This window comes from Gorilla gorilla, chromosome 14, assembly GCF_029281585.2.
Source record: "Gorilla gorilla gorilla isolate KB3781 chromosome 14, NHGRI_mGorGor1-v2.1_pri, whole genome shotgun sequence".
NCBI lineage: Eukaryota > Metazoa > Chordata > Mammalia > Primates > Hominidae > Gorilla > Gorilla gorilla.
Genome location: NC_073238.2, coordinates 45,232,687 through 45,260,682, shown reverse-complemented (window position 1 = coordinate 45,260,682; position 27,996 = coordinate 45,232,687). Strand labels below are relative to the sequence as shown.

Here is a 27,996-nt window from a genome sequence, read left to right as displayed (position 1 = left end):
CCCTTCTAAATGATTAAGTAGAGTATTTCCCCCCTGCTTTCTTCTCTCCCTCAACAAATACTGACCGTGCACTGAATATGAGCTGTATGATGGCATCGGGGCAACACCCTGATTGTTATAGTGAACAACTTCCTAAAAAAGGAGTTGCCTGAGCTGGGTCCTCAAGGATGCTTGGAGTCAACCAGGTGAATGGGGGGAGGTGACAGGTGACACAAAGTAACACAAGGGCCCAGAGGCATGGAACACTGTGTGTAGTCCCAAGACATTTAGTAGTTTAATATTGCCATATTGTAAAGTGTGTCAGGGGAAACTGAGAGCCGGCTGGGGTGGAAGGCCCTGCAGGCCATCCTGAGAAGCTTGGACTTCACCTGAGCATGCTTGGGTTAAACAATGCAGTGAAGAGGCCAGGTTGGAAGTTTAAGTAAATCCTGGCCTCTCATTCCAGAAGGAGGAGAGGCAAAATTCCACATCATTCTGCCAGAGTAAGTTAATCATTCAGAAATTAAAGCATCTAGGTTACTAATTTAGGTTACTGATATGTCTTTAGCAGAGTTTCAAATTGATCCAAAACAATTGAGAATAGTTGTATTGAATGGGTTAAATGTTAATTGGTTGTTTTCCGTTGAAGTGATTACAGCCGAGCCTGGTGGCTCATGCTTGTAATCCCAATACTTTGGGAGTCCAAGGCAAGAGGATCCTTTGAGCCTAGAAGTTTGAGACAAGTCTGGATAACACAGGGAGACCCCGTTTCTACAAAAAATGAAAAAATTAGGCATGGTGATGCATATGTGTAGTCCCAGCTACTTGGGAAGCTGAGGTGGGAGGATCAATTAAGCCCATGAGTTTGAGGCTGCAGTGAGCTGTAGTGGTGCCACTGCACTCCAGCCTGGGTGACAAGAGAAAAACCCCATCTCCAAAAAAAAAAAAAAAAAAAATTTGTGACAATTTCTTTTTGCATGCACACACGCACCTGTGCATGCATGTCCATGCATGTGCGTGCACACACACACAAACACACACATAGAGAACATGATGTGAAGTAGTAAAGACTGGGATGGGTGGTAAGGGTGAAGAGACAGCAAATATAGAACACTCAAGTTTGAACTATAACAGAGAAGAAAACCTCTAGCCAGGGGAGGAGGAGGGGCTCAGGTAGAGAGAGTTATTACTTAAAACAGGGGAGGAGTAACCAAATTCCTAGGCCAAGGGTCAGGAGCAGAAAGATAGAGCTTGAAGCTACAGGAGAGAGCAGATGGGGTCCAGGCCTTGAGAAGATGAGTGTGCTGGAGAGCCGCTCCCCAATCTGAGTGTGCATATCTGCCCCTGGGCTTGTGTGAGCACATGGATTCAGACTCAGGAAGTCAGGCGGAGCCTGAGCTGCTGCATTTCTAACAAGATCCCAGGTGATTCACAGAGTTTGAGATGGACAGCTCTAGAACCTTGCTGTGCTCCGGTAACCTCAGCAGCACCTTGTTAGAAATGCAGAAGTTCAGGCCCCACCCAAAGCTGCTAAATCAGGATCTGTACTCTATCAAGATCTCCAGAGGATTCCTAGGAACATTCCAGTTTGAGAAGCACTGCTCCAGGTCATATGACAGGCAAGGTCATCTCCCGAATGAGAGGGAGAGAGGAAAGAGTTGAAGGCAAAAATTCAAAGAGCAAGCTAATGAAGAATGGGTAAAAGAATTGACATGTGGCCACTGCCAAAAGCCCAGAAGAGGTCACAGACAATCTGCCACGTTGCCAATTACTTTGGATACAAAGATAACGAAGTGAAGCTTCTCTGCCTTCACTCTTACATTTGGACAAAAGACTTTCTATTACTATGCAGTATGCAATGCTTTGATTCAAGCATCCTTATTTAAAAAATAAAATAGAGATTTCTTTTAAGGAATTGTCTCACACAATTGTGACAAGTCCAAAATCTGTGGGGTAGGACAGCAGGCTGGAGACACAGGGAAGAGTTGATGTTGCAGCTTGAGTCTGAAGACTGAGTGTTGGCAGAATTCACTCTTGCTGGGGGAAGCCCATGTGTTGTTCTAGTTCATCCTTCAACTGATTACATGAGGTCCACCCACATCAGAGAGGACAATCTGCTTTATTCAAAGTCCATGATCTAAATGTTAACCCCATCCAAAAACACCCTCACAGAAATATTCAGAATGACTGTTGACCAAAGATCTGGGCACTGTGGCCCAGTCAAGTTGACACGTAAAATTAGCCATCACAGACTCAGATCTTGTTGAGTCATCTAGGTCATAGTTGCCACTAAGAGGGGTTGTAGGTAAGTAGTCCAAGAATGATTTTGGTCCTCTTATCGGAAATTCCAGAAAAAAATTATATAGTTACTTTCTATTAGGATAGTCTAAGTTAGTGGGGTAAATTCTAAGCTCTGCTTCTAACTTGGTACTTACCAAATTTACTTACATTTCATCTAAATAAAACCATAACAGCAAGTTTAGACTATTGATTCTATCAAAACCTCATCAATCCCTTTTATATGTGACCTCCCTCTTCGGCCAGCCCTTCTCTCCCTAATTCTTCTCTAAACTCTTTTTTTTTTTTTTTTTTTTTTTGTATTTTTTGTAGAGATGGGGTTGCACCGTTTTGCCCAGGCTGGTCTCAAACTTCTGGGCTCAATCAATCCACCCACCTCAGCCTACCAAAGTGTTGGGATTATAGGTGTGAGTCACCGCACCCAGCCTCTTCTCTGAACACTTAAGAAACACACAGGCTGTGGCAGCCATTGGGTAATTACCAATGCCTTCCATTGTTAGTTCTTCTCTCAGGTTTATGCAAGTAGCAAACAGCAAAAGTGAACAGTCATTTTAAATCTGTTATACCAGCACTTATCCATCCAAATGAATGTTCTCTTTTTCAAAGTAATCACTTATTTGAATGCTGCTTGTATTAGTTTGTTCTCACACTGCTATGAAGAAATACCCGAGACTGGGTAATTTATAAAGAAAAGAGGTTTAATTGACTCAGTTCCACATGGCTGGGGAGGCCTCAGGAAACTTACAATCATGGAGAAAAGCACCTCTTCCACAGGGCAGCAGGAGAGAGAATGAGTGCCCAGTGAATGGGGAAGCCCCTTATAAAACCATCAGATCTCGTGAGAACTGACTCACGATCACAAGAACAGGATGAGGGAACCACCCTCATGATTCAGTTATCTCCACCTGGTCCCTCCCATGATACATGGGGATTATTGGAACTACAATTCAAGATGAGATTTTGGCGGGGACATAGCCAAACCATATTACTGCTGCTATCACTTGAAGCATTTTTGAAATTCTTTAGATACTCCCTTTGAAAACTGACACACGCATTCTTTTGAATTTCTTCAATGGGGGCATAACTTTGCTTTTTCAGGATAGATCGGATATTTGAAACAGTAAAACAGCATTCAAGCTGATAATTAAGGTAGGCGATCAAGTTGAGCAATGTTATCTTTTAGCCAAAAATCAAGCTAGTACCATCAGGCAAAAACAAAACAAAACAAAACAAAAAAAACTCCCTCATTCTGTAAATCATTTCTGGACTTGCATTCTTGTTGGAATAAGTGACTAGCCTCCAAGATCACTGAGAGTTTGGGTAAATCAATCACTTGGATCAATCAATCCTTAAATATTTGTTTTAAAACTAAATTTTGCCAGGCATGGTGGCTCATGCCTGTAATCCTAGCACTTTGGGAGGCCGAGGCAGGTGAATCACCTGAGGTCAGGAGTTTGAGACCAGCCTGGCCAACATAGTGAAACTCTGTTTCTACTAAAAATACAAAAATTAGCTGGGCATAGTGGTACACACCTGTAATCCCAGCTTCTTGGGAGGCTGAGGCAGGAGAATCACTTGAACCCAGGAGGCGGAGGTTGCAGTGAGCTGAGATCATGCCACTGCACTCCAACCTGGGCAACAAAAGCAAAACTCTGTCTCAAAAATAAAACAAAATAAAATAAAATAAAATAAAAACTAAATTTTACATTACATGTCATTGGTTTCTATCTCTAGAACTGGATTACAAGCATCTTAGATGTTTTCCTTTTTGAATTTCTCTCAGAGCACTTGTTTTAGTCTTATTAGCTTATACAAGGGTCTTCTTTTACAAGAGTGGAAGCTCCTTGAAGGCAAGGGCCATGTTTAGGCACCTTTGTATGCCAGCATCTACCTGGTATGTGCCTATGGCACCTAGTAGACACTCAAGCATGTGTGTTGAATGAATGAAGACGAAATGAATTAATGAATGAATGACTTGCTTAGGTCATTGTTGTCCTACGATTGTATTGATCTTAAACTGTTAAAATATCAGCATTGGGGCACATTTATACTCAGTGTGAGGCCTCTTTTACCCAGGAAGATCTGTTCCTAGGCTTTTCATCAATTTTAAAGATTGCCCAATATAACTTCTTTGTGATATTTACTAATAAAATACACTAGCACAGTGTATATTTCTTATAGGCAATCAATAAAACTTTGCTGAGTAAATATGGAATGGGTGAATGCGTTTCATTCAGAGTTGACTGAAAAGAAGTTTTAATGGTGAAAGAACCCTTCCAGATCTTTAGTCCATTCCTGGGGTGATACTGATGGTTTTTCTCAATTCCGCTACTTAAAAAAAAAAATCTTCTTTGTCAGTTTTATGAATAGATTTTCTGTTTCCTTTGGGAAGCATTTCATATTTGATATCCACCTAAGGTTTGTTTGCACTGGTGTAAAACTTATTGTTAATACTCTTCATTTTTTACTGAGTGTAATAATAAATGCTTAACATCTTCTGTTATTAAGTAGCATTCCCCTTCTCTTTTCTGAAAGATCAGTATCAAATTTTATTTCCTTTCTTCAAATACTTCATAGCCTTGTTCTTCAAAAGGCGCTTCTTGAGAAAGTGGCTATGAAAACCCACAATTCTTATTGTAATTCAGTAAGTTACAAGGCAAATACAACACCCACAAACCACAATGGAAAGCTCACATGAAGCCTCAGTCATAAATTTAATCAATTCTAGGTTGAATGCTAAGAAAAGTTTTAATTGTGCAAATGTGGTACATAACATTTCAAATATAAGTGGAAGGATCATCAGTAGTGTTATCAAAATGCATAATACAGAAACCTTTTAAGAAAGGATAAAAAATTACACTCAGGACCCATAACTCTTCCTCATTATAAGCATATGTAGTGATTCATTCATGCAGGTTTTTATATGTAGATAGGATTTTTTTTTCCTTTTCAAGAATTCCATTGTAGCCATGAGATGAAAAATGTATTATGGTAATGGTATAGCTTTCTTCTATTTTGCTTTTAGTGTTAGGTTTGCTAAAAGCTTATTTAAAATTCCCACTGACATAATGTGTTTTCAATAAGGAGGACACTGCCGTGTCCAATACCCTTCCCCTGTCATTGTTCGGTACCATATCTCCTGGCTTCCTTCTACATGGGTCACTTAGTTAAGAGGGAGGCCAAGGGAGTTCCGATTTTGGGCAGTGTGTGGCAGGGTTACTGTCCTAGCAACCTGGCTACTCCTCACTGTGGACGTTTCTCATAGGTGTCATATGGCAGGATGAAAAACATATTTGCCTCCCAGTGAAAGATGGCACAGGCTTTTGCCCAGCCAGGTTGGAAAGAGAACAGAACTCTTAACCCCTTGCTCGATAGGTTTGAGTTCAAGGGGTTGGATGCTCCAAGCAGAGGGCCAAACCCTGATTTATGAAGCATGCTGGGTCAATAGCCAGTCAGACCACTCCCACAAAGGCTGCCACAAAAACTCCCAGGGAACTGAGAAAAATGTTCAGGGTGGCAGAACTCTGTGGCCCTTCTGCCTCTTTGGAGAAGTGTTCAAAGTAGAGAATATCCCCCAGCCCCACCCAGTGCCATGGGACCAAGGCCTTTCCATCCTGGTAATCATAACCTTTAGGGGAATCAGCTGCCCTGGGCCTGCCAGGGCATCACATCCACAGAAGCAGAAGAGAGGAGTCCTCCATAGAAGCCATGGAGGAGCCGGAGATTGACACGCAGGTGGAAGTATCTGCCTCCCACCTCCTACCCTCCCCCCAGCCTATAGTCTAGCACAGGCCTGGAGTGCGGGAGCAACTGCTACAATGTTCAGTCCAATCAGATAAATTGGTTGGGTGTCTCTTCAGATTCCAGAACACTCGGAAATGGTAATTCTGCCAAAAGAGGCTCTGTCAGAGATGATCTGGGTGACAGATTGCAGTTAAAAACATCATCTATTGAACCTAAAAAACAGTAAACAAAGCATGCATTATTACCATCACTGAAAGAAAAAAAACCCAACAGTGCCTTTCAAATTCATGCAACCTAACTATTTTAATAATTAATAGAGAATCCTGGCTTCCTCAGAAAAATTCAAAAGGCTAAACAGAAATAATGTGTTGCTTTTTCTTTATTAGTGGGACAAGATTGTCACTTGCTTTTTTGCAGGCTGGAGTAAACTTGCAATGAGCTTAATATACTCTTTCACACTTGAGGGCAAAAGGCTTACATTTTGGGAATAGTTACTGAGGACAGAGAACAGTTTTTGCAGGGAATGGGCCCAGGTTAGCACCCTAGTGGCCCCGTGCTCTGCCTGTCGTGGGTGCCAGGTTTGGACTGCGTGACAAGCAGGAGGTGCATCTTGGCTGTGCTGTCCTGCAGTGCATGATGACAGCTTCCAGGAAGGACCCTGCCACACTCCTCTGAAGTTGAAGTGGCCCCAGAGCCGGCTTAGAGTAAACTTTCAAGGAAGCACTGCCTAACTTCAAATGTTCCTCAGTGTCCCAAAGATGGGGTGGACACTCTGGGCAGCCCACAGGACAGAGGGTGAGCCATGGTGAAACCGGAAAATCCTGCCCAGGCTGCTGGGGCTGATAGGTGAACTCAGGGGTGTCAGAGAAAGGCCCAGGCACATATGGCACTGCAGCAAAGGGGCCAGTTAATCATCCCCTCCAAAAGGATCAGAGTATAATCCTCCACATGATTGCAACAGAGCAGAGCACAAACACATCTTTGTGAGGAACTCCCAGGCAGAGAAAGCTGAAATAACATGGGAAGAGATGAACAGAAAGACAGAGAGACAGAGAAAGAGAGGGGAAAGAGAGAGAAACAGACAGAGACAGAAATGGAGATGGAAGAGATGGAGACTGAAATGAAGACAGAGATGGAGAAAGAACAGGAGAGAAAAACACACAGAGAGAAAGAGAAAGAGATAGAGAGAGAGAGGAGGAAGGAGGGAAGGAGGGAGGAAGAGAGAAAGAGACCACTTCTAGGATAAGAAATAGCTAGTAGCAAGCATTTTTGTTGTAAACATTTGAAGAAAGAAACACAGGCTGTGGCCAGGCGTGGTGGCTCACACCCATAATTCCAGCATTTTGGGAGGCTGAGGCAGTTGGATCACTTGAGGTCAGGAGTTCGAGACCAGCCTGGCCAACAGGGTGAAAACCCGTCTCTACTAAAAACACAAAAATTAGCTGGGTATGGTGGCACACACCTGTAGTCCCAGCTACTTGGGAGGCTGAGACACGAGAATTGTTTATGCCCAGGAGGAGGAGGTTGCAGTGAGCCGAGATGGCACCATTGCACTCCAGCCTGAGAGACAGAGCGAGAGTCCGTCTCAAAAAATGAAAAACACAAAAAACAAAGCAAAAAACACAGGCTGTAAATACAATTAATGAGGATTCTATATTTTACAGCTGAACTCTGAGAACACCACAACTTCACAGAGACTGCTGGTTTTCTGCAATTAGCAGCAAGAGTCCTGACTCAGGGAAGTTGCTCTCCAGTCCAGACTAGCAAAAGACGGAGACAATGGGCTCTGCAGAAGACAGATCCAGACAAGCCATGCATGATTCATGCCACCTGCAGCCACACGGGTGTCAATATCAAGAACTTGCCATATGTCATCAAGAGTGTGTTAAGTGAAACCTTCTCAAGAGTTATTCTTTTGTGCTCTGTCCAAATCTGGAGAACCCTTCCAAATACTATAAAGATTGATATCTTGGCCGGGCCCGGTGGCTCACACCTGTAATCCCAGCACTTTGGGAGGCTGAGGCAGGCAGATCACAAGGTCAGGAGTTCCAGACCAGCCTGGCCAACATGGTGAAACCCCATCTCTACTAAAACTACAAAAATTAGCCAGGCGTGGTGGTGTGCGCCTGGAATTCCAGCTACTTGGGAGGCTGAGGCAGGAGAATCACTTGAACCCGAAAGGCTGAGGTTGCAGTGAGCCAAGATCACACCACTGAACTCCAGCCTGGGCAACAGGAGTGAAACTCCGTTTCAAAAAAAAAAAAAAAAGACTGATATCTTGACCATATAGAGACTCCTCCCAACTGATCATTTTTGTTCACATTCTGTTGTACAGAATATGAACATTTGGAAGGCAGCAGTCTTTCCTAAGATTTAAATGATTGCCAATAATATTTAAATGATCATTAATACTCATTTAAATTAATAATAATATTTAAAGTTATTTTGGGGTGTACTGCATAATGTAATCCTCATGTCAGAAGACTTAAAGGGGCTCAAAAGGAAAAGTCACTGCATTTGTTTTTGGTAATAAACATGCCCCACTTCTTACTTTCTGAATTTTGTGATCTATTTCCCTTTCATTAATAGGTCTTGCCTTTTGAATCAATTGACTCTCTTCCATTATTTTACTCTACCCTTTTATTTAACTACCTTCCACATATCCTTCGGAATTTTTAACATACCTCTGGAAGTTACACTGAACTTTCGGTCAGAGAAACTGCTCCTTCGGATTAAAGGCTCACTCATTTTTTCCAGAAATAACTTAATCGTCTCCTTCTTTTCTGGACTTGTACTTGACAAATTCAGAACTTTTCCATTTACTTTTACAACGGAATTACTGAGCCCAAACCAATAGAAGAAATCAAATAATGCATCAGCTTTGAATTCATATGCAAAGCTTAAATTTTCTCCATTAACCACTTCATTTCCTGGGGGGAAGAAATTCTTCACTGCCTCTTGAAAATCAAACTGAAAGAGAGAGGAACATTGCATTGACTTAATGGACATAAGTATCCTGTTGACATTGTAGAACTAACAACCGCCTAAATATCCAAAACATCACACCTCTTATTTCCCTTTCACTCTCACACATATTTTTAAACTGTTGTCTTTATTTTTTCTAACAAAACTTTGCATTTGCATCATATTCCATCTAAAAATTCTGAACTGCTTGGCCAAAATTACATTTATTCTTACCCATTTCTAATAGGTTGCTAAGAACTAAACTCATTTTATTGGTAGCAATAATGCCACCTTTGAGAACAAAGTGTCTGAATGCACTTTGTTTTCTAAGGGCCATTCTCTTGGCCTAAGCCAGGGCAATAGGGCCTCAGTTCCTGCATGAAACGCACAAGCTCCTTCCATGTGGTTGACAGCCCCGGATTCAGACAGGCTAGGCTTACCTGAAGCCGGTAACTTTCTCCAATCACTGAGGAGATGACCATGTCCATCCCTTGCTCTATCTGTCTTCTTATCTTGGGGTGCCTTGTGTTTACAAGAAACGCATACGTCCTTTCTAGAAATTAGCAAGCAGAATTCAGAAACGAGTGTGTCCATGTGACATAAGCATGCTTCTTATAATTTGCTATAGCAGTGGTTCCCACCTCCTTTGAAGATTTTATTCATTTATAACCTTCCTCTCTGCTCCCTCACAACCTCACTACAAAGCCTCGCCAGATTTCTAGAAGTGTTTCTGAGAATTTTGCAGATTTGAAGGAGGTTCTGGGTCGCTGTAAAGGCAGGCTAGACAATCGGCTCCCACAAGGCTGCAGTTTGTAACTGGAGTCTCAGAAATCAAAAATTCCACTCTATAATTATCACAGATGAGAACTGTGCCTCCACAGCATGTATCTAGTATGGGGAAGGAAAGTGGAAGATCAAGATAGCCGGTTTTCATGTTCCTGCAGTGCTGGATTTTTTCTTCTTTTTTTTTTTTTTATTTTTTTAAGACAGAGTTTCTGTCACCCAGGCTGGAGTACAGTGGTGTAATCAAAGCTCACTGCAGCCTCAACCTCCTGGGCTCAAGTGATCCTCCTGCCTCAGCCTTCAAAGTTGCTGGGACCACAGGCATTCGCCACCATGCCTGGCTAATTTTTGTTGTTTTTTTTTTTTGCAGAGACAGGGTTTCATTATGTTGCCCAGGGTGGTCTTGAACTCCTGAACTCACGCAATCTGCCAGCCACGGCCTCCCAAAGTGCTGGGATTATAGGCATAAGCCACCATGACTTGCTGGGTATTCAAATCACAACTTGTATCTTACAGAAACTTTCTTATTTGCAAAAGAAAATCTGCAAAGATCAGGAAACAGGGCTGCTCCATGCTTTCCACCTCCACCCCTACCCCTACCCCATGCCCAGCTCTCCCCAGCTTCTCCAGGGACCAGACATGCTTCTGACACATGGCTAGTCTAGGGTTCTATGGACCAAGGCAACCAGAGGTTGATTCTTCTCCCTGCCGCTACCTCTAACACAATCCCAAGTGGGAAAACATCTCCTTCTCATTGTTTAAATAATACCACGTGTCTGTCCTGGCAGACAGATTTTTTTGGTGTTGATTGATTAGTTTGGTTTGGTAACCCCTCATGTCCAATTCTGCATGATTTAAGCCAAAAGAAGGTTGTTTACTCATTAGGAAATAAAAAATGGTATTAACCAGCAACCTCTTAACTTTTCCAGTCCCCAGCATCAAGCTCCACGGCCCTAATTACTCAGTCCTTGGTCTAAGGAGACACATAGATACCTGTGTTCTCCTCCATTTAACAGCCAGGGACCAGCCACTGTGTGATTTTTAGAACTCAGTGTTTTACACTGACTTTGAGATATCTCAGAGACAAACCTTCGGTCCACCAACAGCAAGTGTTTACGTCCTCGAGGAAGGCATTTTAAACTAACCTTATTCATCTTGTTTTTCTTACCCATGTTTTTCTTTCTCCAAAATTATTTTTTGGGCACTTTAGATATAAGCTGCCTTATATCCTCTTTAAGACAATAGATAAACAAAGCAAGCAAACTCCTTGATACCTTCAATTAAATCTCATGTAAACCAAACCAACACCTCTGGGCTCATTATATACTCATGGCCACCACACTCCACAGTTGTGCTGATGGGGCAGGTTGTACACTGCCTAACTCTAGAGGCTGTCATTCACATTTACAGACATTATTTTTATATTATGACAAACTTGTGGGAAGCATTAGTAATCGTCTTGAGGAAATGGTGGCTTTTTCTGATTTGCACAAAAGTGCAGTTTAGAATAACAGCAAGACTAGACATATTGCCTTAATCATAATTTTGCAATTTAAAATTGACCATCTTAAGCTTTGTGTCATACAGCCTCTTCATTTTATGGCTTTTATCACAATTAACTAGTACTGGGTTTCTGGATTTCTGTTGTGGCAATTCATCACATTATAGCATGCCTCAGACACGTGCCTCCTTCCATAATAGTTGTTCGACAACTTCATACACTCTGTAGGCTACCTACAAATTCCTCCTCGTACCACTACCTATACTTTCATTTAAATGTTAAAATGAAGAGGACTCTTACTCTTTTTTTAGATTCCTCCTGAGTGATCGACGCAGGAGGTGTACTTGATACAGCTGTGAATTACATTCCTAAAGAACTATCTGGCTTTCTGGTTATAATCAAGCCAAAGAACACATGGGCTTCAGATGTTCTAACGAGCACTTCTTGTTACTGGGCATTCTGTTCCTGGCCTCTCCTGCAGAAAGAACATCATGACTTTTTATTGTCAAATGAGCAGAGAGAGCTCCACAAATCTGAATGAGAGTGAATGTTTGGGGAAATCTATTTGAAATTCGTAGATCATTTCTTATTTCCTTGGACTCATTTTAAGAATGTTAGTTAGAAGCAAGTTTAAGAAATTCTACTTCTATTACAGAACGTTATGCCCATGACTTCCCCCACATATCATTCTGAGCAGGAGGAGGAAGGCAAAATGGAGACATTTTCATACTGAAATTTGGTTTAATATAGTTGCTACCAGCTAATCTGATTTCTTGGAAGAAACAACAAAGAGATGTGTCTAAACATGACATTCCTACATCATGGCATGAAACAGAAAAGCATCCACAACTGCTATTTATTTTCTTAGTTTCCTCATCTATAAAATGGGAATAGTGTAAGCACCTCCTAAGTGGGATAATTACGCATCCTAGTTTGCCTGGGTCAGTTTATACCTTCTTCCCAGAATAATTATTGATAGTAATGATGTTCACGTTCACAACGTCCTGAATTGATAAGCCCTACAAAGTTGTTGTGGTGATCCATTACATTAGAGCACTTCTTAGACGTAGTAGGTGTTTGATACGTGGTAGAGCATGTTACATATCATCCTCATCACTCTAGTCATTTCTGCAACCTCCAAAGGCTCAGAATGTCAGATCACTTCCCGCCTAGGCAGGAAGTAGAAAAGAAGCTCCCAGACAGGTGGCTTCTGCCCTAGGATCATTGAGGGGTTTGTTCTGCAGGCCTGTGCTGTGTTTCAGGTGGCCTCACACACCAGGCTCCTTGCTGTCTACCTTGTCACAAGCTGATTTCTGCCCTGCTCATCAGTCCACACCTCAGCCCAGTTTGGTCCCAGCAAGGACCAAACCAAAACTGTTTAGATACTGATATGGTTTGGATTTGTGTCCCTGCCCAAATCTCATGTCAAACTGTAATACCCAATGTTGGAGGAGGGGCCTGGTGAGAGATGACTGGATCATGGGGGTGAATTTTCCCCTTGCTGTTCTCATGATAGTGGGTGAGTTCTTGCTGGATCTGATTGTTTAAGAGTGTGTAGCACCTCCCCTTCCACTCTCTTCCTCCTGCTCCATGTAAGACGTGCCTGCTTTCCCTTCGCCTTTCACCATGATTGTAAGTTTAAGTTTCCTGAGGCCTCCCCAGAAGCAGAAGCCTGTATAGCCTGCAGAACCGCGAGCCAATTAAACCTCTTTTCTTTATAAATTACCCAGCTTTAGGTATTTCTTTATAGCAGTGTGAGAATGGACTAATATAGATACTTACCTTTTGAGGTGTCTTTTTTGGTCTGTATATTAATAAAGAACAACATTGGTTTGCTCAATATAGTTTCCCTGTAGTCTTTATAATCACAGTAGTTGGTCAGTTCCACATACCTATGAAAAAGCAGAGATCATTGCAAATGTAACATACCCTTTCATCTAAATTAGGAAGGGGATGTACTGGACAGGTATCTGCCACAGCCACAGACCTTGGAGGGAAGTTCCTTGAAATGCATCCTTACAGAGGTCACCATATAAATGAATCTTTCTGGTCATGGCTGATTGGCTGAAGGATTAGCGTGCAGCCCACAGGCAGCCTTGGCCCTGGGGGTGTCCTGGCATCAACACTTGGCTCTCAGACTTTACCAGATGATCACCAGTATCATCTGTCATTTGGGCTAAAAGCGTTCATTTGAAGCTATAAGAGTTCTAAGTCCCTCTGAACTGATAATGAATTCAACATAATAGTAGAATTAGCTGAATTTTCTCCAGTGGAGTCATCCTGTTTAACTTGTGGGTCTTGAATTTTCCTTTCCTTCTCCCCACTTCCCCACTAATCCCAAGATAAACCAGCCCCCTCCATAGATTACAGAATCAACCAATATTCATATGAACTATTACTAGTTCACATCTCCCCTACGCTGAACTTGTGTAATTAAAAAACTAAAACAACTGATGTTGGACTTTTCGCTACATCCTTGTTAAATTTAGCCTTTTTGGTTTTCATTATTCTCATTTAGGAAGATCTTTCTGAATCCTGACTCTGTCATCCAGCATGTTAGCTTTCTTCCCTGCCCTTCACATCTTCCAAGCAGCCTAGCTACATCCCTGTCTGCATTGTTCATAAAAAGGTCCAAGTGCAGATTAGCTTCCTTCAAGAAGCTAGTTAATTTTCTAACTAAACCCAAGCTCAGATGCCATGTGGACATAGGCAGGCTGAATGGCCCCCAGCAGACTGAAGGATGCGTCTGCCGCAGTCTCTCTGAAACACAGAGCTGGTTCCCCATTGACACAGCTGCGAGCATCTGCACGGAGCGAATGGCTGGCTGAGCTGAGCGCGCGGGCTGCCTTTTGCTACACCACAGCATGTTTGTTTCTTATATCTAGTCATCAGCAGAGACAGCTCCAAGCAATTCTTTCTGGCTGATTGTCCTTCCAGTGCCTGACATGAAAATCACAGCCTTGGCGAGAAAACAGCCGCTGCAGGGAGTGGTGGCCACAGTACTCTAGGCATCCCTCGCCTGCGTCCACTTCCCACCACCCCTCGGAGGGGCCAGCACACAAGACAGTGACCGGGGCATGTGTCAAGAGCCTGCGAGAGAATATCTACCCTGAGGCAGGAAAACACGGCTTCTGCTCGGCTGTCTCCCAGCTTGGTTTCTTAGAAATCTATGTCATTATCTTTCTGCTGGGATTGTCAGACCTGATTTTGAGAGCATTTAAAACCTGACCCCTGATGGAGCCTCTAAAATGCTTCCTGTCTTCTATTTCACCAAGCTTTTAAAGCAGTCTCCACCTCCCACCACATCTGTAGTGGGGGCTGCTTGGGAGCTGTTCCTGGGGTAGGGAGGGGAACATGGGGCTGCAGTGTTCCAGAGAAGAAAAAGGTGGGTGTGGATGTTGATGCTCATGGAGTGGGTGAGGATGGCAGGAGTAGAGGAGAGGACGATGGGAATGGAGGAGGGGCGCTGGGGTGGGGCGCTGGGGTGTTACAAGGGAATGGATGGCCAGGTAAGAGAATGCAGACCCACACGTGGCTTTGGTATGGTTCTTCCTTCACCCCTCCCCTGCCCTCATCCTCACCTGGGCAGAACAGGAGAAAGGGGGTGAGATGGGGGAACCTCAGGAGACTGAGGGGAGTGGTGCTGGTGTTGCACATCAGCTGGGAGAGAATTTTCCTGCCCTTTTTTATCCCAGTTGACCAACTGCCAAAAGTTACTAGAGAAAGAAAGCAAAGGAGAAGGCAGGAAAAAGAAAACCACCATTTGCTGGGCTCATTCATTCATTCACTCAGTAACTTCATTGAGTCCTGCTGATGAGCCGGGCACCAGGTGAGCATTTACATGTGTCTCATTGCCTTCTTGTGCTGGAGGGGCTCAGAGTCTAGAAAGGGGACAGTGGACGGAGGCAGTGCAGGGTGCCCCTGTGCTCGCCCATCCCTCTTGCCATCCATCTATTCAGCGGCCAAACACCCAGCACAAATATCATAGATATTTCAGAATTACTATGCAAATATTGCTTCTACATATTGAATATTTATCATAGTTGCTGAAATCATCATTAGGCAGGTAAGAGTGGCTTGGGAAGGGGGTGAAGAGAAGGTGAAGTCTGTGGTTACATGGGGGGTGAGGATACAGAGGGAGAAAAGAGAAAGAAACCTCCTGTAGCAAAAGAGGAAGGAAACGGCAAGTCTGGTTAACATAAACATAAAAAAATAGATGAGTGATGTGGGGGGAGTCGGGGGGCAGGCTCCACCTATGACCCATTCGAGGCAGGTTTCCCGTTATCCTACCACCCTGTTTACATGGAGTTCAGTCATGGTCATTTCAGCTCCTTTACTATATTCCTCGGGGAGATTCCTCTATTCTTTCAATATCTGGAGTCTGATTGTCATTCTTAATGGAAAGCGCATGGCATTTGTGTACAATGCACCCAGAAATCTAAAGTTTTGATGCCTTTTCTGATGACACAAATGCTAGTGCAGTATGTCCCTCTGTGTACAAAATTGATTGACATCCAATGGGTCAGTGATCCCACAGATAAAAATCTCAACTTACAAATGATCTCTGGTTCAGAGAATAATCAGTTTTCCCTGGAATTTGGTGGAAGGCTTTTTTGAATGCTACTGGGCTCAAAGAGCAGGTATTTGGCATGGTCACAGAAGGAAGCCTGCTGGATAGCCACATGTTGAGCGTAATGTATGACCTACACATAAGCTATCCATTTTCGAGCCTGAATTTCATAAAACACCTTGGATAATAAAACTACATGCAACATAATTTAATCTGCCTTTGATGATTCAGGGGTACTTGAATTTCAGCTCCTTAACAGGCTGTAAACCTCATCACAGTGCATGCCAGTTATCACTGTACCACAGATGTGTAAAAACACTGCTTATAGAAGACCTCTGATGCCAGAACTTACAGAAAAGAGATTGTGCCGAGATCCCTACTTAATAAGCTCCCTATCTCTAACCAGGCCACAGATAAGAAATACCTCATTAATTCCTCCATCCCCAGCCTCCCAGTTATGGTCCAATTGTTAAACACCTTGAAATTCCATTGAAATAAATAAATGTGAGCATTCACTAAAACACGATAAGATCGGAGAATTTAGTTGTTAAGGTACACAGATATTTAAGTTTCTGACATGTAATCACTGGTTTTAGTTTAAGACTATCCTTACTAGATTATATTACGGACTAGTTATTTGATCTTCTTTGTTTGTGTGTTCGTTTGTTTGTTTTTTGAGATGGAGTCTCACTCTTTCATCCAGGCTGTAATGCACTGGCACAGTCTTGGCTCACTGCAACCTCTGTCTCCCATGTTCAAGCAATTCTACTGCCTTAGCTTCCCAAGTAGCTGGGATTACATGCTTGCACCACCATGCCCAGCTAATTTTTGTATTTTTAGTAGAGACAAGGGTTTCACCACATTGGCCAGGCTGGTCTCGAACTCCTGACCTCAAATGATCTGCCTGCCTCAGCCTCCCAAAGTGCTGGGATTACAGGTGTGAGCCATCACACCCGGCCTTTAATCATAGATATTTCAGAATTACTAATGCAAATATTGCTTCTACATATTGAATATTTATCATAGTTGATGAAATTATTATCATTAGGAATGAAAAGCAAACACTTTAAGATAGACAGTTTCTTTAAAATCTCATTTCTTCATTGCTTTACCCTGGCCCCAAAATGCTTCTGGGGTGAAAGTTTCTAAGCTTGGCTTCAATCCAAAGATTAAAAGGCAGGACAAGGCCGGGCGTGGTGACTCACATCTGTAATCCCAGCACTTTGGGAGGTCAAGACAGGAGGACTGCTTGAGGCAAGGAGTTGTAGACCAGCCTGGGCAACACAGTTCCAGACCAGCCTAGGAAAACCTTGCCTCTACAACAAATTTTTAAAATTAGCCAGGTGTGGTGGTGCATGCCTATACTCCTAGCAACTCAGGAGGCTGAGGCGGGAGGATTGCTGGAGTCCAGGAATTCCAGGCTGCAGTGAGTTATGACTGCACCACTGCACTCCAGCCTGGGCGACAGAGCAAGACCCTATCTCAACAAACAACCCAAAGCAACCAGCCAAACAAAAAACCCCAGCAGGACAATGTAATGGGAAACACAGTATTTCAAAATAAGATCTAATTCATGTCCTGATTTGCTGGCTATGTGAACTCAATTCCAGAGCCACAACTCACTATGACCTTGAGGGACTTCTTTAACCTGTCTGCACCTGTTCGCTCATCTGTGGAAAGGGCATAACAGTATTTTTTCCCTCATGATGAGTAAATGCAGTACGTGCAATGTAAACATATGAATTTGAACCCATAGTAGATGCTTGATAAACATCATGAGTATCTCTAATCCCGGCCAACTTGGCAAACCCATAGGATGGAGTTCTGTAAACTTCTGACTCCCAACCAGGGCTGTGTTCATTTGAGTTTCCAGGAAATGAGGAAAATATCAGCATCTGATAAATGAGCAAGAGTTGCTCCTTCCTTGTTCCAATTTCTTTCCTCATTTTTTCAGTTTAGGAGGCTAAAGGGAACAGCTTAATGACAGCAACATCTGAAAAGGAGGACCAAAAAAGAGCATTGTGTTTTGCTTCTAGCAAATCAGGAGCCACTGAAAGATGGCCCACCTCTAAGACACCCAACTTTCAAAGCTGCCCCAAATTTCCCTTGGCTCTAACAATTTCTGCTCAATGACAAATAGGAATTCAAATCCTCCATGGCCTCCATCAAAGGGTGGGGTGTGTGTGTGTGTGTGTGTGTGTGTGTGTGTGTGTGTGTGTTCATTAAAAAAAATATGGACAGTTGAGCAGAGAAAAAGAACACACAGTGCAATAGTCTGTGTAGGAGGCCCAGGAACTGCTTGCCACCATCATAATTCTTTGCTGTGACACTAAGCAAAAGCTTGCAGAGCCATTTTACTCTTGGGGGAAGCAGGCTGCCCCTGCCATGACTTTCCAGTGTTAGCTTGATCGCCTTACACAGAGTCTCGCCCTAATCTCTTTTCCCTTCTTCCCTCTGCCTTCTGCCCTAGTTCTACTGAAATAAAGCAAAATTTTTACACTTCTCACTCTAATGTGTGTGGCTCACACAGACATTATTCAAGGGTACACATGTTCATGCATTCATTCCTTAAGGAATTATTGACACTTAGTGTGTGTGAAACTCTGATGGGGCAGAGAATGATTCATTCATTTATGCATGAAAGGAACGATTACTGAGTACCTACTGTGTGCTGGGCACTGGGGACACAGAGATGAGAAAGGAAACAGCCTTGCTTTTAAGAAGCATATAGTCTCCTAGGGAGACAGATGAGAAAATACACCATTTTGGTATGAAATGATGAATGTGTAACCTTCTTGCTCAAAGTGTGATCCTTGGACTAACAGCACTGGAATCACCTGGCATGATGAAAAATCCGGGGCTCCCCCCATAATAAATCAGAATGTGTTTTAACAAGGTCTCCAGGAGACTTGCATGCTTATTTAAAGTTTGAGAAGCACTGGTCTAAGACATGGTCCCTGCTATTCATAGGCTTGCAAACTGGTAAATCATTCAAACATACCAATGCCAGAGAAATGCATAGTTCTCTGTATTCATGTGTCCAGGCTCCACTAGGTTCTCTCCTAGTCAGTTAAGCCAAGGGGAGCAAGTCAGGAGGGGCCTGGGGTTAGAGCCACGTACTGGGGTGAGATGGGTAGTAGGAGAGATATTGTCCTGTCACGCCAAACAGCCCACAAGGGTTGGACAAGAGCAGGGGCAGGGAGCACCCCAGGAAGAGTCACAGCCTAGCCCATCCATGGGGACTATGGGGTGGCTGCACGCAGGCAGGCAGGCAGGTAGGTGGCAAGGACCAGGGGGGCTGAGAGTAGAAAGGAGACCCAAGTGTGGCTGCAAGTCCAGAGCCTGGCTCTGAAGAAGGCAAGCAGGAAAGATGGCCAGGTGGCACATTGCTGTAGACTCATCAGATCTGAGTGTGATTTCTGTCTCTGTGACCTCAGCTAGTGTTTTAACCTTGCAGACATTCATTTTCCTCACCTGTAGAATCTGGCTAAAAAAAGGCACCCCATGAGTGGCTAAGAGATTAAATAATGTGTGTAAAGCTCTTGGCTTCTGGTGCTGCTTAATGGTATTATTACTATTCCCACTTTATAGTTGAGGAAATGGAGTCCCATGGACAGTAAGTAAATTTCCCAAGGTCATTCAGCTCGCAAAGAGCAGAGCCCTTCCTCTAGACTGACTCTCCTAAAAATCTCACAGCTCAATGCATGGATGGTTATTATTCCACCAACATCACTATGTGTCCTGCTAAGGGGCTGCTGTCCTAAGCAGGTTGCTACATCTAAGACCACATCTTCCAACCTCCCAGCCTCAAGTTGGAAACTCTTCTGAGAACTGGGCCTGGGCCAGCAGACAGAGTCCAGCACTTCCCACTGCGGGATGGAGGTGAGGCTTCCCCCAGTAAACTTCCAAGTGTGTTCCAGCCAGACTGTCCTCATTTTACCCCTATGAGTGCCACTTCACCTCACCTGCATTCTCCGCCCTGAGTAGGTGTGACTGTCACCCATCCAGGAGCAGGTCACAGCTCTGCTTTTAGTGGCTTCTTTAAAATCACTGCACTTACTTCCTTTCGTAGGCTGATTGTACAAAATGTGCACTAGCTGACATAATTCCAGTTATTTATTTGTAGATTCAGGAAATGAGTGAGAAAGCAAGATTATTTCAGGTTCAAAGTAATTTGCTGAAAGCATAGATTCTCCTGGTTCTCCCACTTAGCAGCATCTTACCTAGGTAAATTACTTAAGCTCTGAGTCCTAATGCTTACATCTGTAAAAAGGAGAAACAGCAGTAATGCGAACTTTGTAAACTTTTATGTGATAGTAGCTGTGAAATACTTTGCATCATTCGAGTAAATGTTAGTAGCCACCATTTCTATTGTATTTATTTTTATTCCCCAGGCAGCCTCTTTCATGCTAGGGGAGCACCAAAAAGAAGGGACTCCAGGTCTTCTTTGCCAAACGTTTGCCATTATACTTCACCAAGAGTCTGCTTTATAGGAAAAAACGTGTGTGTGTGTGTGTGTGTGTGTGTGTGTGTGTGTGTGTGTGTGTGTGTCATAGTTAATGGTAATTTTGACTTTTAAGTATTGAATGAATGGCTCCCTGAATGACCATTACCCACATCTCGTGTCCTGAGCACATTGTGTTTACAACATGGGCGAAAATCCTGATCTTGAAAGAAAAAAATAAAAATAAAGATCTTGCCATAAATCCTACAAAATAGGACAAATATTTTTAAAGTAGGTTTTTGAAGGAGCTTTAGAGCTGGTGGTCATCACTAAACCTTCCCACTACGCTGGATTTCTTTAGTTTACTTAGTAGGTATGTACTTAGAAACAATGTTAAAGAATTAGAAAATGAACCTAAGTAGGGCTGCTAAAATCTTCCTGTTGCTCTCTTAGCGAGTGAATAACCTGAAAGTCAAGGTCGGTGGCTCTTAGCCTTTCGGGGTTCCTTGGAAAAGGGCCTCATGAAAGCCACAGTACATACTTATGAGGTCCCAGAAAGAAATTCTAATTACACCAGGGGCTTATCCCATATGCCAAAAATATTTGTTGAGTTAAAAAGAACTAATTAATTAATAGAGCAAGGATTCTTAACCTGGGTCCAAGTATCTCATGAACATCCTGGATGGTCAGCAAAAATTGGGTATATATTTACATTTCTGGGGAATCTACATAGAATTCTCAAAAGTTCTATGGTCCAAAATGATTAAGAACCATTGTGCCTTTTGGGATCCCTAGCCATCTTGGTGGCTGCTTTCGGTTAGAGGCCATCCCACATCCAAGGCCGGAATATGGTGGCCGCAAAGAAGATGAAAAGTCACTGGAGTCCATCCACTCTAGGCTCCAACCCATTAAGAAGGGTGGAAAATACAAGCTGGGGCAATCTGGCTCTGAAGATGATAGACAAGGCAAAGTGAAACTGGTCATCCCCACCAACTGCCTGGCCTCGAGGAAATCTGAAATACAGAACTAAGCCGCATACTCTCAAAACTGCCATCTACCACTCCAGCAGTAATAACATTAAATTGGGCACAGCATGTGGAAAATACCATAGCAAGTGCGCCCTGGTGTCACTGATCCAGGGAATGCTGAGGTTTTTTTTTGGTGTTTTTTTTTTTTTTTTTTTTTTTGAGACAGGGTCTCACTCTGTTGCCTAGGCTGGCGTGCAGTGGCACCATCTCAGCTCACTGCGAGCTCCACCTCCAAGATTCAAGCCATCCACCTCCCACCTCGGCCTCCTGAGCAGCTGGGACCACAGGTGCATGTCACTATGCCCAGCTAATTTTTGTAGACAGGAGGTCTCACTATGTTGCCCAAGATGGCCTCAAAGTCCTGGACTCAAGCAATCCGCCCACCTCAGCCTCCCAAAGTGCTGGGATTACAGGCATGAGGCACTGCACCCAGCCCTGAGATCTTTGGAAGCATGCCAGAACAGACTGGTGAAAGTAAATCATGCAAATCTTTAATAAAACTGGCCAGAGCTTATTTTTCAAAAAGAAGGAAGGAAGGAAGGGAGGGAGGGAGGGAGAGAGGGAAGGAAGTGGGGAGGGAGGGAGGGGAGGGAGGGAGGTTGTATGCTATCTCTAAAGCCAAAAACAACTGGGCAAATTTGGCAGCTCAGAGGAGCGAAGCTTTAGATATCTGAGTTCTGGCTTCGGCATACCTCCCACCTCCTGATTCACGAGGGCAGAACCTCTCACTGCTGCCCACGATCCAGTCCTCCCCCTCTGCCTGGAAGGCTGTCTCCATTTAGACCAGATTCCCTCCTGGCCATCCTTCAGGACTGCACACTCAGTTATAAAAGCCTCCTTCCCTGCCTGAGGACAATAGATAGCTCCTTCCATCACCCAAATTATTTTCGGAGGCTCCTTGCTATTTCCCAGGTACAAAAGCCCTCACAGTATTGCTTATACAATGATAGCCTATTATTTGTTGGTTTGTATTTGCACCCTGGTCTGTGTTACCTGGTCAATGTGGCCCAGTTGTTTATTCTAGATTCAAAGCTGTCAGGGGAATCACTGTTGTTTAATTTTCTTTTGTGTAGGAGGTGTTCAAAGCAAAAGTTAGATGACAGACTTCAAAATCATTCAGATTCTGCAGCACTGTTTGCTACAATTAGGAGAACTGGTTCTGTCAAAAGCCTAACTTAAGGCTTCAGTTCATTCTGGACATTTTTATTTTTCATACCCTGCTCTCAAATACAATGGGTATCTTCTTTTTAAATCTGCACACATCTGACTCAGTTCCTCCCACAGTCCTCCGCTTATGGTTTGGAATTGGAATTTTCATTTCACTAAGAAAGGGAGAAATTCTTGCTGGGGAATGGTTCTTCAGGCATTCAGAGCCCTCACTATCTTTGGAAAAGCAAGGTTTTTTCTCCAGGAGTTTTGAAGACTGCACGTTCAATATCTCATTTTGTTTGCTTGCCTCTCTTGGCTCCCTCCTACCCACAGGGTGCCACAGCACGCTGTCTTTCCCAGTAGCAAAGGCGCTGTGTCTCAAAAGCTGGCTATCTTATTCATTTCTGAGTCAAACTCTAGACCATGCTTGCCTCTTCAGGCACTTGGCCCTCTCAGCACAAATATAACAGGGCTTTGCACTCCAGGCCCTTGCCAAGAGTGAACTCTGGAGGCCTGAGGCCATGTGGAATCAGGCCTGAAGTGTCCTCCTTTACCCCGTGGCACCAAAGCCTGCTTCAGATGGCTGGGCCACATCCTGCCGGTCTGCCAAGAAGAGCTTGGGGGCACTCTGGCCACAACAGCCAAGCATCCTGGGGGCCTCCTTCCCATTAAGGCCCTCAGGTTTCGCACTTATTTCCCCAGAACTTATCTGTGCCTTCCACAGCCCACGTGGCCCCGGGCTGGACTTCCAGGGGCTTTGTTCCCTTCTCAGCTGAGGTTTATTTGTTTACTTTTGAAACACGAAGGGAGGCCAGAGATGGGAAACTTTGAGCTTTTGCATGCTTCTCCACTCGGTCTCCTCACTGGAAAGGGCTGGCAGTGATCAGAATGGTGCATGCCCCCTGCTCCTCACCGCCACCCATGCTCCAAAGCCACGATGTGAGTCTTGCAGAGCTGCAGACAGCCCCTAAAGGGTGTGCTCCCAATTTGAGCTCATCTGACCCAGTTAAGGAGCCAGAATGGGAGAAGCATCCGCCAGTCATGAGCTCTGGCTGGGGGCCCCTGCCCTCCCCCTCGCGCCCAGTCCTGATGCCCTTCTGGGCGGTTTCAAGCAGCAGCTGCAAAATGTCAGTGCAAGAGGCAGAAGAACCAGGGCGTGCGTGCAGGCTCCGGGTGATAGAAGCAGAAGGAAAGTTTAGAAGCGCACGGAGCAAGGGGCCACGCGGTGTCGAAGGCAGCGAGGACAGCCCAGGCTCCCAGAGACCGCAGCCGGGTGGAGGAGTCTGCGGGTACCAGGGGACGGGCCGGGGCGCACGGCGAGGCCACCCACCTCTTGATGTAGCTGCTGAGGCGGTAGAGCTGCCCGTCGAGGCGCACGAGGCCGTCACCGAAGACGTTGAAGCCCCCCCGCGCCGCCGCCGGCTCCCCGGGCCCGGCCACCACGAGCTGGTCGCCGCGCAGCTGGAAGGCACCGGGCTGCAGGCGCAGCAGCTGAGCCAACGGCAGCAGGGCCAGCTCGCAGTCGCAGGTCCACAGGCTGCGAAGCTCCCCAGACGAGATGGAGGTCAGGCTCGGCCTGGCCACCGGCTCGCAGGCCGCCCCCGCCATGCCCGCGTCGTCGGTCCTCACACCGCCTGCTTCCGTCCGGTGCCTACAGCCCCCAGCCGGCACCTGATGGTCCCCAGGAGGGGCCGGGCGCCCTGCCTGCGTCAGACGCGCGCAAGGTGAGGAGGGGGTCGGTCTGCCTGCCTGGCCGGGACGCGGTGGCCGCTCAGGTGCCAGTCTGACCGCCCGGGCGGCCCCTCCCAAGCTGCCACTCGCTGGGAGCCCTGCAGGCACCGCGCGGAGAAAGCGGCCCCGGCGCAGCGCGGCCCCTTTTATCCGCCCTCCGGACGCCCGCCTCGCCCCTGCCGGCCCACGGCCACGACCCCAGAGGCTCGGGGCAGAGTTATCATCGTCTCATAACTTGGCATGCTCGAGTCTGCTCGCAGCCAAGGCTTAGTCATCCCCCTGGGGTCCGCTACTCAACACCAGCGCTGGCCCCCGCCCTGCCTGGCGGACACTGCCGGAGGCTGGAGGTGGGGAGAGTCCTCCCCGGGTTCCCAGGCCGTGCCTATGGTGGGCGGCAGGGCGCACAGCACCCACCCTTGCCTAAGACACCACACCCCTTGTGTTGATTGGAGAAGAAGGCAAGGGCTCTCGCCCCACCCATTCCACCTGGGACCCAGAGGTTGTCAAAGGCCAGTGCTGGAACTCCGATCCCCACCTCAGTACCAGACCTCTCACTCAGCCTCAGTTTTCTGCCATTTTAACTCCATCCAGATCGTACCCTGCATTTCCCTCCTTTCAGCCTTTCCTTCAGCTGGTTCCTGGCCCTGGATCCCTTCCCCCTAGAAATCCCACTGATCATCACATCGCTTTTCCATAAAGCCTTCACGAATCCCACGAGGGTTTCATCGCTTTGCTTCTTTCTACTGCACGGTGAACCCTAGACTGCAATGTGCAGTGTAGTGGGGATAGCAGGGTCCTAGCATCCTCCCTTCTCCCCTGCCTCCCCAGTAGGTGGTGATCTCCTTGAGCCCCAGAATATGTTCATTTCTTCAGTACATAAATATGTGAGTGCTAGCTATGGGCTCATTGATCTCCTGAGGTATGAAAGGAGAACTATATTATTCCATTTAATTAAACACCTATTTCTGCTGCGGAGAAGCCTGGATGGGATGGGAGGAGAATCTAGCCTAGTTTCGAGGCTTTCTGTAGTACTGTGATTTAGGATTCTAAGCTACATCCCAAAAGTTGAGTAGAACGTAGAGAATATCCTTAGTTAGTCTTTGTGTGCCCCCACATGAACTCTTGCGTAGGTTTAATCAGATGGGATGAAGAGTCCTCCCGCCATATCTCATTTAAATCTCAGAATATAAATGAGCCCCACTCTCTTCTCTTCTTCTAGGTGCACACCTATCCTTTCTCCAGACATGGATCTTTTACCCATGGGATCATTACCCCATCTCTGGGCCTCTCTGAACAAATCTAATTCACTGAGCATGAACTGATCACTACCCACTCAACCTTTTGTGGAGCAGGAAGGATGCTCTACCTGTGAAAAAAGCATCCAGAAGATCTTCTTGCAAAGGGAGGTTTGAGGATCCCTGCATAGAGAATGGGTCTGGGGTGGGCTGAGATTGTAGATAGGACTCAGAGGCTGGGGCTGTTTTCACAGGGGTGGGATTTGGTGCCAGCAGTTAAATCCATTGTGCCCTATTTAGAACTTCACTCTTGTCCCAAACATTGACAGAGTCATCACTATGCACCAGGGACCATCTTAAGCTCTGAGGTCACACACACACACACACACACACACAAGGATCCAATAAGTGCTACCATAGATGTATGGACTAAGCACTATGAGAAATAAGTGGTTCTGCCCCAAGAAGGGTGCTCAAAGGAGGTGACACATGGCTAGACTTCCAATACACAGGGGAAGCTCCCAGGGGAAGGAGCAGCAGCAATAAGGAGATGGGAGAGAAGACTCTGTACCATTCTATGCAAAGAGAGATGCTATGGTTCCATCTGGGGGAGGGGGGAAATTTTTAAATAGCTAGGGCAGACCATCCTATTTGGGATAAGAGGGGTCAGTTTTATATGAGATGAGACCAGAAAGGGCTGTTGGAGCCAGATTGTGACAGACCCTCTGAGTTGTCAGGAATTTGGATTCTTAAGACAATGAGGAGGCTTGGGATGTTTTAAAGAAAGGAAGTGATATAATTATGACTCAGTTCAGATAGACACCTTTGGTTATGACCAAAGAAGATGTTTTGAAACAGGAAGATCAGAGGCAGAGAAACTAGTTAGGAGATTGATGTAATAATCCAGATAACATATGATGGAGGTCTGAACAAAAGCAGCTGTGGGAATGGAGATGAGGTTTCAACATTTTTGAGTCAGAGTCAGCAGGAAGGATCTTATGAGTAAATAAATGAAAAAGAGCAGAGAGACACACTTAGTCTCTTGCTTGGGCACCCAGAGAGATGGTGACACCATTAATGAAGCTAGGGTTCACAGGAGGAAGAGTAGGAGTTTGAGGAGAGATAGTGATGAGTTCAGGGGGGACATACTGATTTTGAGCTACTTATGGAACATCAAGGTAGAAAAGTCCAGGAGGCAAGGAGTTAGTTGGGTCTGGCGTTTTGGAGAGACAAGGTCAATGATTGAGATTTGAAAGTCTCTAGATCAAAGACGGGGTTGAAGCCAAAGAAGTGGATGGGAGCATCTAGCTAATACATGATAGGATAGGAATTTGAACCCAGGCCTTTAGTTTACTTCAACATATGTTAATTGAGCATCTGCTATGTTCAGTGCTTTGCTGGAGATACACAGTTGAATAGAGGGTGGCCCCTGTCCTCAAATAACAGGGAGAAATGCAGGAATCAGCATGAACTAGTCTTCTGGCACCATGTCCAAACATGTGGCTGAAATCTAGTTATATTTTGCCTGTGTCTCCAACCTGCTGGTGGAATACAACCTCAACAACAATAACAGCTGCAAAAGTTGCTTTCAATTAGTAAGTCAAGGAGGGCAGGTCCACTACAGAGCCCTCACCAGCCCCTACCCTCCCCATTCCACATAAATCGAACTCAACAACTCACCCTATGAGCTTCACATAGATCAAGCTCAACAACTCTTGATTGCCCTTAAACCTACACCACACTGTCTACGAATGATTTGGCTTTCTTAAAGGGTAAAATGTTACATCGGGGTTTTATATCAGAATTATATGCATTTGTTTAAGATAAATATACTAGTCCTTCCCATCAAAAAACCATTTCCTGGCCAGGCACGGTGGCTCACACCTATAATTCCAGTATTCTGGGAGGCCAAGGCATGTGGATCGCCTGAGGTCAGGAGTTCCAGACCAGCCTGGCCAACATGGTGAAATCCCATCTCTACTAAAAATACAAAAATTAGCTGGGTATGGTGTTGAATGCCTGTAATCCTAGCTATTTGGGAGGCTGAGGCAGGAGAATCGCTTGAACCTGGGAGGCAGAGGTTGCAATGAGCCAAGATCGCGCCATTGCACTCCAGCCTGGGTGACAAGAGTCAAACTCCATCTCAAAAAAAAAAAAAAAAAAAATCCGTTTCCTTCATAGTAAGGTATCAACACTTAGATCTGAGTAGAATTAAACGAAATTTTTCTTTACCTCACCACAGTTGTGTGATTTTACAATTTTCATGTATTTTCCAAATAAATGTGTATTGTTTTATACAGAAAAATGATGTTGAGCATAATAAAAATATTTTAAAGATGCTTTCTTGGTATGTTGTCTAGAGGTTTCATTTGATGCGTTTTCAGCAAAACACCTGCATTTCTTTATGGGTAATTTATGCATTACCAAAATGCCAGAGAAAGATATGAAAAAGTGAACAGAAAAAAAATAGTATTCAATGTAATGTAAGCCATTGCTAATAAGTAGAGAGCTAGAGAGATCTTTTCACGTTTAATGTCTTTTTCATTACCCAAGTACCAGCCAGGCAAACA

General features: G+C 44.8%; 1 protein-coding gene and 1 long non-coding RNA gene across 6 annotated transcripts in view; one reads left to right on the top strand and one right to left on the bottom strand.

The window, feature by feature from the left end:
* The window catches only part of LOC109029491 (uncharacterized), a 49,821-nt gene that overhangs the window by 2,074 nt on the left and 19,751 nt on the right, over positions 1-27,996 (top strand). For 2 of the 5 annotated variants that reach the window (XR_002008594.4, XR_008670757.2), the window contains one exon: positions 14,155-14,512. The exons of 1 other annotated variant lie outside the window; for it this stretch is intronic. This is a non-coding gene — a long non-coding RNA (uncharacterized lncRNA). Of the gene's footprint in view, positions 1-7,685; positions 8,577-14,154; positions 14,513-27,996 lie in introns of those variants that run through there. 2 more of the 5 variants (XR_010130517.1, XR_010130516.1) reach the window with 2 other exon arrangements.
* Positions 4,973-24,603, bottom strand: MEDAG (mesenteric estrogen dependent adipogenesis). The gene is made up of 5 exons (XM_004054337.5): positions 23,791-24,603; positions 13,052-13,161; positions 9,426-9,538; positions 8,706-8,991; positions 4,973-6,233 (listed from the first exon to the last, which is right to left on the bottom strand). Exons 1-5 carry the CDS (start codon positions 24,066-24,068, stop codon positions 6,109-6,111), a joined length of 912 nt encoding a protein of 303 aa, XP_004054385.1. The 5' UTR covers positions 24,069-24,603; the 3' UTR covers positions 4,973-6,108.

Excerpts from the sequence above, each read along its gene's own strand:
- MEDAG (XM_004054337.5), bottom strand. The coding sequence starts at position 24,068 with ATGGCGGGGGCGGCCTGCGAGCCGGTGGCCAGGCCGAGCCTGACCTCC. Across the intron at positions 13,162-23,790 it reads CTCAGCAGCTACATCAAGAG|GTATGTGGAACTGACCAACT; the intron begins GTGGGTGGCCTC and ends GCTTTTTCATAG. Across the intron at positions 6,234-8,705 it reads GTTCAGTGTAACTTCCAGAG|GTTCAATAGATGATGTTTTT; the intron begins GTATGTTAAAAA and ends ACTGTTTTTTAG.